Source organism: Liolophura sinensis, chromosome 2 (assembly GCF_032854445.1).
Source record: "Liolophura sinensis isolate JHLJ2023 chromosome 2, CUHK_Ljap_v2, whole genome shotgun sequence".
NCBI lineage: Eukaryota > Metazoa > Mollusca > Polyplacophora > Chitonida > Chitonidae > Liolophura > Liolophura sinensis.
Window position 1 is genome coordinate 6,672,310 of NC_088296.1, and position 18,403 is coordinate 6,690,712.

The following is an 18,403-nucleotide window of genomic DNA, read 5'->3' on the forward strand; positions in this document are numbered from 1 at the left end:
ACCATGCAAAGGACAGAAGTGGAAGTTTCATTGTGTAGTCAAACACATCAGGGTGTTTTGTGTTTATTAATACACATACAGGATAAAGTGAAATTTCACAAGTGTCTGTTGTCATGGAGCTGTGTATACAATTATCACAAATCTGCAAAAAAAAAAACATTCTCAAAAATTACTAGTGAAACAAAATTTCATCAGATTTTTTTGATGAACAGGACAGGGGGAAGGAAAGATAAAGAAATCTTCACAAAAACAGCATAGTAAAATCATATAAGAATAAAACTCCATTTATATTCCCACGGGTGAAAATGGACATGTTATTTTCCACAATCTAATTACAGGTGAACAAAATTGTTTCCAAATTCCAATGCCGATGAATTTTAGACCTTTTGTATTTCTTCAACCTTTTTGCAGTTTTACAAGAATTTTATTCCAGCATATTCTAAGAGCATTGCTCTGTATTGGACTGCTAAATTTATACTTTCTGTTCAGCCCTGGGATTGGATGACCCAACCACTGTAGTTTAGTCCTCCCCCCTCCCCTACCACCACGTCAAACTTAATAAGGTGCAAAACTGCACCGACAGTTGCTCTTTCTTGTGCAAACAGTTTGAGAGAGAAATTGCATACAAGTGCAATGTGTAATAGGTTGCTTGACAGTGTTTGGGTGGAATAGTAGGTTCTGATTAAAAACCCAAGTGTTGTTAGGGCACTGCCTTTGACAACAAAAATTTTTGAGGAATTTGGGATAGCCTTCTAATGAATGTGTATGTTAAATGCTAATACATAAGGTTACTTCCTGTTTCATAGCAAATACATGATCATTGATGTATTTCACGCAAATTTATCTGCAGCTCCCCCCTCCCAGCAGAATAACCACGATCTTGGTGTGCGTTATTTATGCAGCGTGTGCTCTCGCTGAGCGCCAGGTGCTGTTGCAGTTGCAGTGGATTGCAGCGCTGCTAATTGCGATTGCAGCAGCTGCACTGAGACATGCCCTTTGATTAACGGGAGCAAACTTCTGTAATTCTAACACACTGTGGTCAAGTCGAACAAATTATGTTTGACGTAACAGTCAGATAGTTTCGACTCTCAAAATATACTGTGACGGGTAAGGATAAAATCAAAGTTCACTAGTTTTACAAACATTTTTTCAAGCCTGGAAGCTTCCTGCAGGCTCAAACTTAGCATGAGCAAGGGTTACCTCCCTTAGTGACCTAATACCTACTGGTTAGGCATAGAATTGTCTAATTACGTGTATAGGGATAAATTTTTTTATATAGGTTTTCACAGCAGTAATCTCCCCTGAAAAACCTGTAAATCACTTACTGTCTTCCACAAATGCACATTAAGTGCGCTGTATCTCTTTACCAGGAATCTATGCTTGCAGCACATCATTTTGGTTTGATCTCCAAGGGTGAAACTACGTGTGCATGAAGGTATCTTATGATAGGGAGAATAGGGTACCTTCTTAAAAATATCAAAGAAATATTCCATATTTTACAATAAATTTCGTTCTGGTTAAAACCTTTTAGATTAGGGTAAGTATAATATGCTTTTAATCTATTTACATGTATGCTGTTTGTCAAAATGTGCAGCATACAAGTAGCAACCATATTATACATGTGTAACAATTACTGATAAAAATGTAACAACTGCCATACAACTACAGTCAAAGTATTTACATCTTAACCTTTATGGGACGGAATGTACTTTTTAAAAATATTTACATACACAGCAACAAAAAAGAAACATTTATAAATGTGATGCATGTAAATATAAGTATCCATTTGTTATTCAATTAAATTACTTTTTAAACGCAATGAAACAATTTACAACAATGTTGCCAAAATTCACACCTGAAAGATGATCATAAATATAAGACAGACTTTTATATCCATAGATGATTTGTGTACCTGTAGCTAAAGCTGCTAATGGGAATTTGGCCAGTTCTACAAACAAACTGCGCAAAAAAACAAAAAAATGTACACGTATTGTCTTGTTTCAAACATAAATTTGCATGAACGAACATTTACATCTCTGCATATTAGGGAAACTTTCATTTACTGATGAAAATACAAAAAAAACGAATAATACAAGATATTGACAAATAAAGTGGTCACACTCAACAACTGATGGAACAGAATTGCCAGGATGAGACTCAAAAACTGCAAGATTGACAATTTCAGCAAACTGGCTGTAGCTTGGCTTGGTTTTACAAAATGATTTTCTTCATTTGCATTTGAAGATGGAATGTCTTATTTTCTTATTTTGTTTGCTGCTCACATTTGACCTTGCATGTTAGTTTGCAGCCGCCCAAGAAAAACTCATTCGGCAGATAGATTTGATCAACCCTGTCAAAAATTCAATCCCTACCACTCAGATATCAGATAACCCGTCTCCCCTTTCCCGGTCTCTTCCCACCCCGCAAACTCTTCTTAAGGTACTTTATAGACAAATGGAGCACTTTGCAATATTAAGCCTTCCCATCACAAAAAAAACGTTACTGCTAGAAAAGCTGAATTGTAAAGTGTTGGCATGTTAGAGCAGTACATTGACCCAGGAGCCTCTCTCCCATGTGATCGCTGTAACTTCAGTTCAGCTCGCACTGGCTTGCTCGAGAGGCGTACATGGGAGGGTCTGTCAGCAACCTGCAGATGGTCATGGGTTTCCCCCCGGGTTCTGCATGGTTTTCTACCACCACAATTATGGCCGTTGTCATATAAGTGAAAAACTCTTGAGAACCACATAAAACTCCAATAAAACAACTCAATAAATTCTGACCACTGCAATTACTTCAACATGTAATCTCTTTATGAAAGAAAAAAGAACAACAATGTGAAATCTGGATGTTAATAATCTGCATAACTGAGGTACTGCCACAGTAAATACCTGGTTTACAGTAAACTATGACGTCATCAGTGGAGGTCAATCATGGATACTCAAGAATATTTCACTTACACGACGGTGGCAAGCATTATGGTGGGAGGAAACCAGGACCTGAATATTTCACTTATACGATGACCGTATATAAACATTACATTGGGAGGAAACCAGGACCTGAATATTTCACTTATACGATGACCGTATATAAACATTACATTGGGAGGAAACCAGGACCTGAATATTTCACTTATACGATGACCGTATATAAACATTACATTGGGAGGAGGCCGGGACCTGAATATTTCACTTATACAATGACCGTATATAAACATTACATTGGGAGGAGGCCGGGACCTGAATATTTCAGCCTTTCACAGCAATTCTAGTATGATATACAGCCAAGCACTGACCTTGTCAAGCTCTTTCCATCTTTTGTTCAAATTCATCATGAAGGAAACAGTACCAACGAAAAAGCCCAAATTCTGAGCGGCACCCTGTGTTTAAATTCTTCACAAATGGTACTAACCTAAAACCCCCACATTCTGGGTGTACAGAACAAAATACACGGATTAGCCATGGACTGACCCTGTTGAACTGTTCCCCATCCTGTGCATACAAATTTCGCTGTTTCAAATTCTTCCCATTAAAGGTTAAAGGAAATCATCTTTAACAAAGATCTATTACAGCCTACACACGCTCCAGGTACAGAGACTGATTCCACACAGCCATTTCTGACTTACCCAAATGTGATTTCAGAGCTTATTTTCAAGCCCTGTAAAACTGAACTTTTGACTACCCCATCAATGTTATGTAAAGACGATATGTGTCAAAAATTCCAACTTGTAAAACAAAAAACTAAGCACTGTGACAACATTTTAAATTTTGACTTAAGTCAGAAATGTCTTTGTGGAATCGGCTTCTGGTGCTTTACAGGTGACCGTAACAGTAACAACATAAATCCCCAAATTCTGGGTGTGTTTAACAAGCCACGCTGATTCAGCCAGGTGTTGAATATAACCATGTGGCAGTTTTTGGAATTTTATCATCTCCATGATTCCAACTCTCCATGGCGGCCAGAAATCCTCTTACCGTCCCATGATCAGACAAACCTCTCCCCAACATCTCCACCACTATTCAATCTCCGATGATGGAACTACGCCTCGACCCCATGGGGATGGGTTTGAGCTTCACAGAGCGGTTGTGTTTCCTGAGGGGTGAGGGCGTGTTTTTCTGTGACCCACCCAGCTGGAGTCCGATGTTCTGGAAGCTACCACGCGCTTTCAGTGTCTTTTGAGTGTTCTGGAAAGGAAATCACAGCATGGAAGATACTCAGAGATTACCTGGACCTAGTTTCACAAAGATGTCGTACATGTACGATAATCGAACATATAGGACAGTGGTACGGTGATAATGATGTGCAAAATATCATATGAAAAATGTACGATCAAAAATGCTTCATGCCTCTTTATGAAAATGGACAGTATAACCTAATATTCATAATATATCACCAGAAATGTCTGCCATATAATTAATTATTCAGTTGTTTCGAACAATGTTTTTTTTTTTTGATGGCAGTGAATATACTGTGGTTCTGAAAAAAGTCATTTCAAGTATGCTTTAGCATTGTCCTTGTTTACTCTGATTTGAGAATTAATGTTCCTTCAATGAGTGTTTGTCAGTTTTACAGTTAAAAAAGGTGGACAAAGTTATTATGTGAGGTTTACAGAAAATCCTTCTCCTTGTTTGTTTTAGGTATTTTTAATGAATAAAATATAGCCGAATGTAAAGATTGCAAGGTGGGTATTACGGACAATGTATGTTGTTTTCTTTTTATTTTCTTTTTTTTCCCTGTAACAATCAAAGTCTGCCTTGAAAGTATTTCTGAGTGTAAAAATACGAACACAAAATCTTGAAATTAAGGAATATAAACTGTCACTCTGAGTCGTGGTTACTTGGGTGCCTTTTGACATTGCAAATAATATTTACATAGTAGCCTCCCCTTAGCTGTAAACTATTTAGAGCCGACATTACTTCCTTCACTGAGCCATCCCGGCAAAGCAGTTGTTAAGTTGTCAATAGTATGTTTCATTGCAGGATTTTATTTATCCACATTTCAGCAACTTTTGAGGTGAGAAATATATTCTAGAAAAAGTTTAATTTTAGTACTGACAGATTTGGTTGGGTATAGTAACAAGATTAATAGTGCGTTATACTGAAGAGTAGTCTCCCTTTACCAGAGAACAAACTGACTTGCCAGGCCCATTATTAATAGACTGAAGGTTGCTATTTTGGACAACTTAATTCACACAGTTACATGTATGATGAAGAAAAACATGAATGAAGGTGCTGAATGTGATAAAAACTTACAGTATCAGCATTTAGCGTGGCCTCGTGGTAGCTCTTCATCTTTGTTTCAAACTCCAGCAGGTAGCGTGGGAACAGAGATTTCTCATCAAAGGCACTTTTTAAAGCTGCAAATCCCAAAGAAAAGTTTTTTTCACATGTTAATGAAATCATCATATGGCAGCATCATATAAGCATCCAAAAAAAAAACTCTTGATGATGGCTGCATGACAAAGGCTAATGTATTCTTGACTCGCTCACTGATAACCAATTAAAACTAGAAGTAGTCGTGGCAGAGGTGCTACACGAATTAACAACAGTTTGTAAAAAAAAAAAAAACAAAAAAAAAATGCAATTTGTAATAATTATAACAAATTGCCACTCTGACAGTGGATCTTTTTAATAATTTATAATAAACTGCCGAAATGCAACTCTAGTAGCTTTTTGTAATAACTTATTCGTTTCAAGAAAACCCTCGAAAATTTCATTTAATGGTTTATTTATTTATTTGATTTGTTGTTTTACACCATACTCAAGAATATTTCACTTATATGACGGCGGACAGGATTATGCTGGGAGGAAACTGGACAGAGCCCAGGAGAAACCCACAACCATCCGCAGGCTGCTGGCATACCTTCCCACCTCCGTCATTTAATGATGACCAAGCCTAACCTGATCAGAATGAAAATAGTGATGATAGCTTCCCTGATGTGTTAGGTGCCATGACTTTGAGGTAAAATTCATAACTAGTAAGTTAGTCATAAAACAACATCCACCAATCTAACTGATGCAACTGATGCAAGCTGGACAGCTGGCGAAGCCTTCAAAGGAAAAAGTAAGTGAGTGAGTGCTTGGGGTTTAACGTAATGCTCAACAGTTTTTCAGTCATATGATGACTAAGGGATCCTTATAGTACGTGTATTGTGCCTCCTTGTTGCAGGACACATTTCCACCCCTCTTTTGTCTAGGGCTGCTTCACTGAAACGACTTACTGAAGGTAAGTAAGCCGCCCCGCCCGAGCCATTATACTGATATGGGTCAACCAGTCGTTCTACCCCTTCATGCTGAACGCCAAGCGAGGAAGTTACAACTTCCTCTTTTAAAGTCTTGGGTGTGACTTGACCAAGGATTGATCCTGGATCTACCACATGTAAATATGGGGGCCTCCGTGGCTCAGTGGGTTAGCACACTAACGCAGCCTAATAACCCAGGAGTCTCTCACCAACGTGGTCGCTGTGAGTTCAAGTCCAGCTCATGCTGGCTTCCTCTCTGGCCTGGTCTGTCAGCAACCTGCGGATGGTTGTGGGTTTCCCCTCCCCGGCCTTTGCCAGGTTTCCTCCCACCGTAATACTGGCCGCGTCGTATAAGTGAAATATTCTTTAGCACGGCATAAAACACCAATCAAAATAAAGTAAACAAACGTATATATATGTATTAATAAGGTATTCTGTGCAAAGCGGCAGCTGTAAAGACTCAGCTGATCCTTTTGTTAGTCAGTGATCCCCTAGATCAGATGTTCACGGTCATAAGGTGGTTCTTCAATGAATAGATGTCACTATGCCATGTGACATCGTCCTCAACTTTAAAATTGCTCACAAAGTTTAAAAAGCACACCTTTGTACTGTGACGCTGCATAACTAAGATTTCGCAGTGAGGAAAACTGCACATGCAGACAAAATCAAAAGCACCTCCATGTTTAACAATTTTAACCAAGCAGGTGTGACTTATTTCTGTAACCCTGGAATGCGCTGTTTCTGCGGATGTCACCCAGACACTGTTTCGCCTTTTAGCTACACATATATATATGGGCATGAGGCGTAGGTGACGCAACATCGTGTTTCCGGTTCCTCTAACATGGCAAATTAAAAGTTGATTTCAAAGGACTTCCCAGGCATGTCATAACGAAACGGCTGTTGCCGTTCAGATATCTTTCCAACTTTCTCCCCAATTTATTTATTTATTTATTTGATTGGTGTTTTATGCCTTACTCAAGAATATTTCACTTATAGGACGGCGGCCAGCATTATGGTGGGAGGAAACCGGCCACAGCCCAGGGGAAACCCATGACCATCCGCAGGTTGCTGGCAGAACATCCCACTTATGGCCGGAGAGAAAGCCAGCATGAGCTGGACATGAACTCGCAGCAACTGCATTGGCAAGAGGCTCCTGGGTCATTATGTTGGGCTAGCGCGCTAACCGACTGAGCCAACGGAGGCCCCCTCTCTCCCCAAATAACCAAGCTTAATATTATTTGTTGACCCAGTCATGGGTTTCCTTCTGTCTCTGTCTGGTTCTCCGACCACAATGCTGGCCACTGTCGTATATAAAGTGAAGCATTCTAAAGTACAGCATAAAACACCAATCAAATAAATAAATAAATATTTGCTGGCTTATCATTTAACAATGGACTTACATTCAGCAAGGGCAGGTAACTTCTGCACGACCTCCTCAGAGCTGATGGGCCGATCCAGAAAGTATTTCTCCGCATCAGGTTTGACTAGTGACTGTACCTGGGCCAGTTCAGCTGTATCCAGAGCCTACAAAACACACAAACATAGGTCATGATCATCAGGTTTTCTTCCCGGTAATGCAAAATAACAAAGAGTAAGTGAGTGAGAGCTTGGGGTTTAACGTCGTACTTAACAATTTTTGAGTCGTATGACGATGAAGGAATCCTGAGAGTGCGTGCAATGTGCCTCCTTGTTGCAGAACGGATTTCCACTGCTCTTTTATCTAGTGCTGCTTCACTGAGACGCCTTACCGAAGGCAAGTAAGCTGCCCTGCCTGAGCCATTATACTGATACGGGTCAACCAGTCGTTGCCCTATCCCCTTCACACTGAACGCCAAGTGAGGAAGTTAAAACTTCCTCTTTTCAAAGTCTTAAGTGTGGCTTGACCCAGGATTGACCCTGGATCTACTGCCCCCAAAGCGGACGCTGTACCAACTGGGCTATCGGGGCCGGTCAAAATGACCAAGATACCAACTTGGTTACTGGTTCTGGTAAACAACATAAACTTTCATCCCAAAAACTGCATTTTTATAAGGTTATAAATACTTTTGGTACTGAAATTTGCATAATTTGCATTATGAAATTTGCATAATTTCAGTAGGCTATCACCCTACCTTCCCAAAACCTCAAAATACCTATCTAACATTAATAGAACTGCCACCAAATCAGGCACTAATGAGTCAAAGATGGTCAATTACTAAAGTTAACTTTTTCCTGTTAATGTGAAATGAGGAAGGCACTAAATCTGGCACTAAGTTTGGCACTAAGTCTGGCAGAGGTCAGATTTAATACATGCATTATCATTACACTGGCACCACCAAGGGAGGCAGTAACAAGTGCCATTTTTTTTCATTTCTTTGGCATGACATGATCTAGGTTAGATCCGGCCAGGTGTCCCAACTTCCAGGCAGATGCTCTAAGCCACTGTGTATTTTAGGACTGCTTTTAGTACATTGTTAGAACAGGTGTTCTACATTTTTGCCAGAAAAGAAAAAAATGTTTTTTTTTTTCGTCTGAAGTTGTAAATGTAGTGTATTTCACTCGATCTTGGGTCTATAAAGAGGTTCTTTCACAAGCACAAAAAAGCCTTAAAATGATGCTTTTGATGGGCACTTAAATTTTACCTGATAATAAATTTATTAAACTCTACAGAAACTCTCTCCGTATAAAGTGGATGAATCAATCAGAATCAAGCAAAATGTGTCGCTTGATAAATCGTCATGTTCAGGTGAAAATACACTATTGTACATGTAGTATTACACATGCCTAGTATTACACATGTCTACTATTACACATGTCCACTATTACACATGTCTACTATTACACATGTCTACTATTACACATGTCCACTATTACACATGTCTACTATTACACATGTCTAGTATTACACATGTCTAGAATCACAAACGCCTAGTATCACAAACGCCTAGTATCACACATGCCTAGTATTACACATGCCTAGTATTACACATGTCTAGTATTACACATGTCTACACATGCCTAGTATTACACATGCCCAGTATTACACATGCCTAGTATTACACATGCCTAGTATTACACATGTCTAGTATTACACATGTCTACTATTACACATGCCTAGTATTACACATGCCTAGTATTACACATGTCTAGAATTACACATGCCTAGTATTACACATGCCTAGTATTACACATGCCTAGTATTACACATGTCTAGTATTACACATGTCTAGTATTATACATGTCTACACATGCCTAGTTTTACACATGCCTAGAATTACACATGCCTAGTATTACACATGCCTAGTATTACACATGTCTAGCATTACACGTCTACACATGCCTAGTATTACACATGTCTAATGTGAGAATTGCACATTGTTTTCTTTGTTTCATGTTTTACGCCGAACTCAAGAATATTTCACGTACACGATGACGGCATGTGATTGATCACCCAAGCCTCCTATTGACAGAAAAAGCATGTGATCCAAGAACATTGGAATAAAGGCAGTTTGCTTGGAGAAGGAAAAGGTATTCAGACACATAATTATACAGTGTTGGACCCAGAAAAATTTGTACAATTACAGTATCTATAGATTTGTTAAACTTTGAAAACTTGATAATTATTCTCTAATTTGCAACCAAGAAACTTTGCTGCACTAGTTGTTTGTGTAAGGATGCTGTGTCACTAGTTGTTTGCGTAAGGGTGCTGCTGTTGTTTGTGTAAGGATGCTGCGGCACTAGTTGTTTGTGTAAGGATGCTGCTGCATTCGTTGTTTGTGTAAAAATGCTGCAGCACTAGTTGTTTGTGTAAGGATGCTGCAGGACTAGTTGTTTAAGTAAGGATGCTGCTGCATTCGTTGTTTGTGTAAGGATGCTGCTGCACTAGTTGTTTGTGTAAGAATGCTGCGGCACTAGTTGTTTAAGTAAGGATGCTGCTGCATTCGTTGTTTGTGTAAGGATGTTGCTGCACTAGTTGTTTGTGTAAGGATGCTGCGGCACTAGTTTAAGTACGGATGCTACTGCACTTGTTTGTGTAAGGATGTTGCTGCACTCCTTGTCTGTGTAAGGATGCAGCTGCACTAGTTGTTTGTGTAAGGATGATGCTGCACTCATTTGTGTAAGGATGCTGCTGCATTCGTTGTTTGTGTAAGGATGCTGCTGCACTAGTTGTTTGTGTAAGGATGCTGCAGCACTAGTTGTTTGTGTAAGGATGCCGTGGCACTAGTTGTTTAAGTAAGGATGCTGCTACACTCATTTGTGTAAGGATGCTGCTGCACTAGTTATTTGTGTAAGGATGCTGCGGCACTAGTTGTTTAAGTAAGGATGCTGCTACACTCATTTGTGTAAGGATGATGCTGCACTCATTTGTGTAAGGATGATGCTGCACTCATTGTTTGTGTAAGGATGGTGCTGCACTCATTTGTGTAAGGATGATGCTGCACTCATTTGTGTAAGGATGATGCTGCACTCATTGTTTGCGTAGGGATGATGCTGCACTCATTTGTGTAAGGATGATGCTGCACTCATTGTTTGTGTAAGGATGCTGCTGCACTCATTGTTTGTGTAAGGATGATGCTGCACTCATTTGTGTAAGGATGCTGCTGCATTCGTTGTTTGTGTAAGGATGCTGCTGCATTCGTTGTTTGTGTAAGGTTGCTGCTGCATTCGTTGTTTGTGTAAGGATGCTGCGGCACTAGATGCCCAAATCCTATGTACATGTAACCAAGCTGTATTTAAACCACCAAGTACATGTAAATATGATTGTTTACCACTAAAAAGTGAAATTTTCATACAAATTTCTTTCATTCACAGACCTAGAAGCTCCCAGAAAGCGTCATTTTGTTGCGTTTGATAAATTTCTTTACGCACGCTGTCACAATGTCACCTTTAAAATTTGTGGTCAGATCCTTAAAGTTTTTTCTCCATATGGCGCTGACACCTCGTGAAGAATCACAAAATTTACAAGTAGCGTGCATGTGACTAATTTTTCAGAACCAATCCCATTATTTTGTATTTCTCATCTTCCAACACTGACAGTTCACACTAACATTTCACTCATATATAGCATGTCCCCTACATCAACAACACAACACACAAGGACCCGGCGAGTTAAAAATGCAAATGGAAATTTTTTTTTCTGTTCTGAAATGTCACCCTAATTAGTTGATGCCACCTGGGACTTTAAGTCGTTGGGTCCTTCAGTTTCTCGAGGCAGACACACCAGAATTTATCGTACAACTATTCACAAGCCTGCTTTAGTATGTTTAAACTAAGTCTTCAACCTTTTCGACAGCCTGTGCAAACCAACAGTCTGAAATATTCTGAGAGAACTACAGAAATAATTTGCAAGTTTTATGACGCTTGCATCTTTAGTGACCCAAATGAATCATTTTAGCCATTCTAACCATAAATTGTTGTAACCATAAATTCCACTTAAAAAATTGCTTCAGAGGTTAAAAGGGTTGGACATTTAAAATATACAGCCATGAGTAAATGCATGCATCCACCTGTATCTACGAAACAGCTAAGGTTTTGTTTTCTACCAGTTTGGTGCTTGATTATTTACACTGGGCATAACCTAATCCACAGGACCCCTAAAAAAAAACAAAAAAAAAAAAAAAAAACAAGAGCCCTTCTCTAAAATCTTTCTGGAATTCTGATAAAAGTAACTATTTTTAATTTTTCTCACACTGTTAATTTCAAAAAAAAAAATAACCTCAAAAAATTTTGCCCACAAAAAAGTGCATTTTTAGAAGCAAATAAATGTCACAAAATGTTGTTTTAGTTGCTGAAATTGACAATTTTTCCAGCGGAGTATCATACCAGGTTCCAAGCAAACTCTCAGCAAAAATCACGGAAAAATGGTCAACTTACTCTTGGACGAAATTTACGGTGATGTATTATTTCGTATGATATATCACCTGTGATTATCATGTTGACTGTCACACACCTAGTTCATATGAATCAGTCACAAGCTGTGGGACGGGACTCGCACACAGAGACATCAATATCACAAGGCAGCCAAAGACATGCCTCAATATCATCACAGAGCCAGTGATACCTCTGAAGCTCCCCCCCCCCCCCCTCCTCCCAACATAACAAATAGGAGCTGCTCTGCCATGGCAACACTGTCATATTATTTCTGCTCCATCAATCAGTGATTGCATTGTCAGCAGTCCCCTTTCATAACAAAGGGATGAACGTGTGCATGCTATCAACTAACACATTTGGCTCTTATCGGCAGACAGACCGGATACAGCTAGAGTACATATCAGGATTAATATTACAACACTGTTGTTGTTGGACAATTCTGCATACCATGATGTAGGTGGCATGCTTTATGGAAACTTCTTGTGACAGCCTGTGAGATACATAATAATATGACAAATGCTAATATGGATCTTGTAACACATTCCTGTCTGTAGCAAAGCAGCTCAAAGCTGTGAACCCTTTTTGTGCTTTCCTTTATAACTACATCACCATTATTGGTGCACCTGTATATGTGCTCGTTAAACGCCTACCTATGTATATACAAGAACGGCAGCATCGCAGAAGAAAATTTGGACCCTTTTTTGTAGCCACCCGCGAAGCTAAATCAACATAACATCTTGGCTTCAGTTCATCGAATAATTAAGGAATTTTGAATGCAAGAAGCCACAAAATCTGAAGTAATTGAAATCTGAAAGTTTTGAAAGCTGTTGTTGAAGAGCTTTCTAGGTTTTGAAAACCTCTAAAAAAAAATCCAATTATTTTCATTTAGAAATGCTACCGTATTCAGAATCAACTTTTTTTCATGGCGGCAAGATGTTTATTCAACTAGGTTCTAAGAGCATTATTCTGTGAAGACTGATAAAGTTATAATTTTTGTGAAGCTCTGAAAGTGACTGACAACATTATAAGCTGAGGAATTAAACACCTGTTAAACACCAGCAGGAAAATTAAATGCTGGTTAAACACCAGTAGGACCTTAATGCCATTTTTTTCACATCAAATGTTCCTTTCCCAGCTCACCAATTTGATGTCACATTAAAGTTACAGTAGAAACTAATACCGTGTTCCCCAATTCCTCAACATTTTTTCACACAAAGGAGCAATATTCAGTGCCATTTATGCACATCTGTAATTGGATTTCAGAGACAAAAACTACATTGGTTGGATTGGCCGGTTTCACAAGAAGTATAATTTTATCAGTCAACACAGAACAATGCTTTCAGGATATGCTTGAATACACACCTTGCAAACATGTGAAGAGGTTGAAGAATTACAGTAATAATGTAGACATTTACACGTGAATCTTTTTTACAATGGTTCAAGATCCTGCTTCACACTTGCTACACCTCACAAGATTAAAAAAAAATATATGCCACCTCCCTACTACTTTTGATACTGAAACTTACATTATTTATTTATTTGATTCTTGTTTTACGCCGTACTCAAGAACATTTCAGTTATACGACGGTGGCCAGCATTATGGTGGGAGGAAACGGGGCACAGCCCAGGGGAAACCCACGACCATCCGCAGGTTGCTGGCAGACCTTTCCACGTTCGGTCGGAGAGGAAGCCAGCATGAGCTGGACTTGAACTCACAGCGACCACATTGGTGAGAGGCTTCTGGGTCATGACGCTGCGCTAGCGCGCTAACCAACTGAGCCACTACATTATTTAAGTATCCAGAATATTATCCTGTCAAACAAAATGATTATCAATAAAAATCTGAGAATTAGGCAAAATATAAGGAACTTAACCATGACCCCAATTTTTGGTCAAACGCAAAACAATGCATGTTTGGAAGTCAGACAAAACATGCTGCTTGCACCTGGACAAGATGTCTTTAATTTCTGTGCAACATATCCATTACAATATAGTGTATTAATTCCCAAATAATAGGATAATTGGATCGAACGATGTACAATTAACGAATTAGCTATTTATATTGGGTTTATCATTATTCTGTTCCAAGTTTATCATTATTCTGTTCCAAGTTTGTCATTATTCTGTTCCAAGTTTGTCATTATTCTGTTCCGTGTAAGGACATTCCAGTTAATTCCTGGAATGATGCCAATTCGCCAGGATTGTCAAACATTATGTCAGGGTCAGAATTTCATACACAGGTTCACTCTTTTCAGTTCACACTACAATAGCCTGGGGGCTCCTGTGGCCAAGTGGTTAGAGTGCCAGCGCGGCACAATGACTCAGGGACCTCTAGCCAATGTAGTACATGTAGCTGTGAGTTCAGTTCATACTGGCTTCCTGCAGCAATATTCTTGAGTATGGCGTAAAACATCAATCAAATTCCTATAATTCAAACCCATAGCTGATAAAGGTCAGACACAACCTGTTACATGTTCAGATTTTATGTACTATATTACACCGTTTCATTACGTAGTAAATCTCTTCAAAGTTTTAAAATTTTTGTATGTCTAAAATGGCCTGGAGGAATTCGACCTTACATAAGCCATTAAAATAATCAATAATTTCTCAGTTTGAATAATCGACCAAAAGATAACATATGCAAACAAGCTCAAAAAGCTTAATCAGCAAATACCCCCCCCCCCCCCACCCCATCATTCCACCCTTCAGATAATGTACTGCATATCAACCGGTTTATCTAGGAAAGTCCGGACAAAGTCCAACCGCTTTCTTATCACACCTTTAATGACCAACAGATTAATCTCTGTGGTTTTCAAACAACCCATAACCTGGCACATTCCCAACTGAGGCCAACTGAGGTCAAATAAGGGCCCCCTTGCTGGCCTGGTGGTTAGCATGCCAGGAAAGCGCAATGACTCAGGAGATTTCGCCAATGTTCCCGCTGTGAGTTCAGTTCAGTTCATGCTTGGGTCGTCTTGGTCGTACATGGGAAGGTCTGCCAGCAACCTGCAGATAATTGTGTATTTCTCCCTGCACTAGGAACATTTCCCTCCCACCATGCATAATGCTGGCCGCAGTTGCCAATAAAAATAAGTGAATTATTTTTGAGTATGGCGTAAAACTTCAATCAAACAAAAAAATTAATAAAAGGTCAACTAAAGTCATGTCTTTACACCCAATTTATATACACCTCCCCTATCCCACCAGAAAGCAAAAAAAAAAAAAAAAAAATTAAAAAAACACCATAGTAACTACAAAAACTACTGGAAAATTGTGTATTATAGCATCATAAAATAACGGGATTTCCATCCCTAGTATCACACCATGATATGACAATCCAAGAAATTACACATTTATTTTAATGATTGTTATCTCTAACATTAATGATCATCATTTAATAATGTTTTAATGACATGAAAACCTGAATAAAAGCCTTAGCGATCCTTTTAAACACCCGGCTATTTTTGCATCAATGAAAACCACCCGCAGCAATTAAATTACTTCACTTTTAGACAACGTCCAATAAATAAGTTCTGCAATGAAATGCAGTCCCCCATCCCCCTCAAGTCGCATCAACAGAAGTACGCACAGCTTTTCAAGCAGTTCACAGGTAAACCATATAGAAAAGTGAATTAAAAATATCCAAGATTTAATTGTACATTCACCGCATTATTAGGTTTTGCAGCACATTTTGCTCAATCACTTAAACTATGAATTTGTTTTAAAATCTGAGGGATAAAAGTGCATACTTGCTGACTTCATAGTTTTACATTGTCAGGTACCACTGTGGACTAGGGGCATGACCTCTACATTGGCACTCTGTTCACTTTCCTCCACTAAACAACCTTACCATTTTTGTAGTCGGTGAAATTATCTTACCATTTTCGTAGTCGGTGAAATAATATTACCATTTTTGTAGTCAGTGAAATTATCTTACCATTTTTTGTAGTCAGCGAAATAAACTTACCATTTTTGTAGTCAGTGAAATAATCTTACCACTTTTGTAGTCAGCGAAATAATCTTACCATTTTTGTAGTCAGCGAAATAATCTTACCATTTTTGTAGTCAGTGAAATAATCTTACCATTTTTGTAGTCGATGAAATATTGTAATAAATGAAGCCAATTATACACAGCCACTCTGTGGTTTATAACATACAGGAAGTGTACCTCATCTTGCTATGATTGTTTTACATTCTTACTGGACATGTGCTATCCATCATCCATTATTCAAACACACATGCACAAACAGACTTTATATTTGGTAAGAGTCTGTTCACTCAGCATTATACTAAAAATTAATTAATTAATGAATGCAACGTTAATTTGGACGCTTATACGTTTTGCAAAAAATTGTTGCCAACAAACTTCTCCTGTCATTGTATAACAGTGTAGATGTTTCCTGACTGAAAAATAGTTCATTAAGTGGAATTTATGCATACAACTTATTTCTCTACACTAAACAGTTCTCTCAAAACTTTAAAAATACTGGTTGCAGAGGTGGTTGAAAAGATTGAAGAATTATTTATTTATTTATTTGATTGGTGTTTTACGCCGTACTCAAGAATATTTCACTCACACGACTGCAGCCAGCATTATGGTGGGTAGAAACCGGGCAGAGCCCAGGGGAAACCCACGACCCATCGCAGAAAAACACCAATCAAAATTAAATTGAAAAAAATAATACATAATACAATAAGCCAAGAATTCAGTAATTTACGGTACTTGATATGTACACACCGAATCAACGATGAAATATCTCTCTCGTGCTCCACATGTGTGCAAATCCTGAGATCAATACATGCAGTACTTTTTGAGAAACCACCCCAACCCTGTTTAACACTAATTCTTATACACAATACACTAAGTCAGAAATTCAGTAATTCACAGTACTTTAAATACACACACATCCAATCAACACTGGAATATCCCTTCGTGATATTGTGCTCTACATGTGGGCAAAGCAATGAACTCCACCAATGCAGTACTTTTAAGATACCACCCCTAACATTTTGTTTAACACTGCTTCCTCTATTATTGAATGCCAACTTCAACGCTCAGGGTATGACAAGCTACACCTGTATTTTATACAGGTGAGCTAAACATGACAAAGTTCGTGTGACCTTGATGGTCATATGAATGAACCAGCCAGGGCAACTTTGATGAGACGAGACTCCAAAATCCAAGCCGGAACAGAAGGCCAATGGGAGTGTGAGCAAATTACAGATTAGCCTAATTTGTACTGTTCATTTCCAGACGCTTAAATGTAACCTACAAATTGCTTACCAGTATGTAAAACAGACGTTACACAATCATCAACATGTGTTATATTTATTTATTTGATTGGTGTTTAACGACATACACAAGAATAGTTCATTTATACGAAGGCAGCCAGCATTACAGTGGGAGTTAACCTTGTGGAGCCAGGGGGAAACCCATGATCTTCCGCAGGTTGCTGGTAGACCTTCACACACAGGTGCTGAAGTAAGCAAGCATGAGCTAGAATTGAACTCACAGCCACTACATGGGTAAAAGGGTCCTGGGTGACATGAGATGAAATCGTAGAGAGTATGATATGTATATTAATTCTCAGTTGGTTAACGCGCTAGCGCAGCGTAATGCCCCAGGAGCCTCTCACCAATGGGGTTGCTGTGAGTTCAAGTCCAGCTCATGCTGGCTTCCTCTCCAGCCGTACGTGGGAAGGCCTGTCAGCAACCTGCGAATGGTCGTGGGTTTTTACCAGGCTCTGCCCAGTTCCCTCCCACCATAATGCTGGTAGACATCGTGTAAGTGAAATATTCTTGAGTACGGCGTAAAACACCAATGAAATAAATAAATAAATAAATTAATGTATAATAATTTGGACAAGGGAAGTTTGTGTGGTTTATTTATTTGATTGGTGTTTTACACCGTACTCAAGAATAGTTCACTTATATAGCGGCGGCCAGCATTATGTTGGGAGGAAACCGGGCAGAAACCAGGGGAAACCCACGATTATTGTTAGGTTGCTGGCCGATGTTGCCACTTACCACCAGAGAGGAAGCCATCATGATGTGAACTCATAGTGATCACATTGGTGAGAGGCTCCTGAGTCATTGTACCATGGCGATCACATTGGTCAGGGGCTCCTGAGTCACTGCACCATGGCGATCACATTGGTCAGAGGCTCCTGAGTCACTGCACCATGGCGATCACATTGGTCAGGGGCTCCTGAGTCACTGCACCATGGCGATCACATTGGTCAGGGGCTCCTGAGTCACTGCACCATGGCGATCACATTGGTCAGGGGCTCCTGAGTCACTGTACCATGGCGATCA

The 18,403-nt window shown here is 39.1% G+C and overlaps 1 protein-coding gene across 5 annotated transcripts in view; it reads right to left on the reverse strand.

Moving 5' to 3' along the window:
* Window positions 1-2,855: 2,855 nt before the first annotated feature.
* The window catches only part of LOC135462747 (WD repeat-containing protein 49-like), a 103,914-nt gene continuing 88,366 nt past the window's right edge, over window positions 2,856-18,403 (reverse strand). For 4 of the 5 annotated variants that reach the window (XM_064739984.1, XM_064739983.1, XM_064739986.1 and 1 more), the window contains 3 exons: window positions 7,639-7,762; window positions 5,250-5,353; window positions 2,856-4,181 (listed from right to left, as the gene is read on the reverse strand). In XM_064739984.1, the coding sequence (XP_064596054.1) occupies window positions 4,017-4,181; window positions 5,250-5,353; window positions 7,639-7,762 (393 nt within the window). In that variant the 3' untranslated portion in view covers window positions 2,856-4,016. The remainder of the gene's footprint in view (window positions 4,182-5,249; window positions 5,354-7,638; window positions 7,763-18,403) is intronic. The other variant, XR_010443488.1, reaches the window with a different exon arrangement.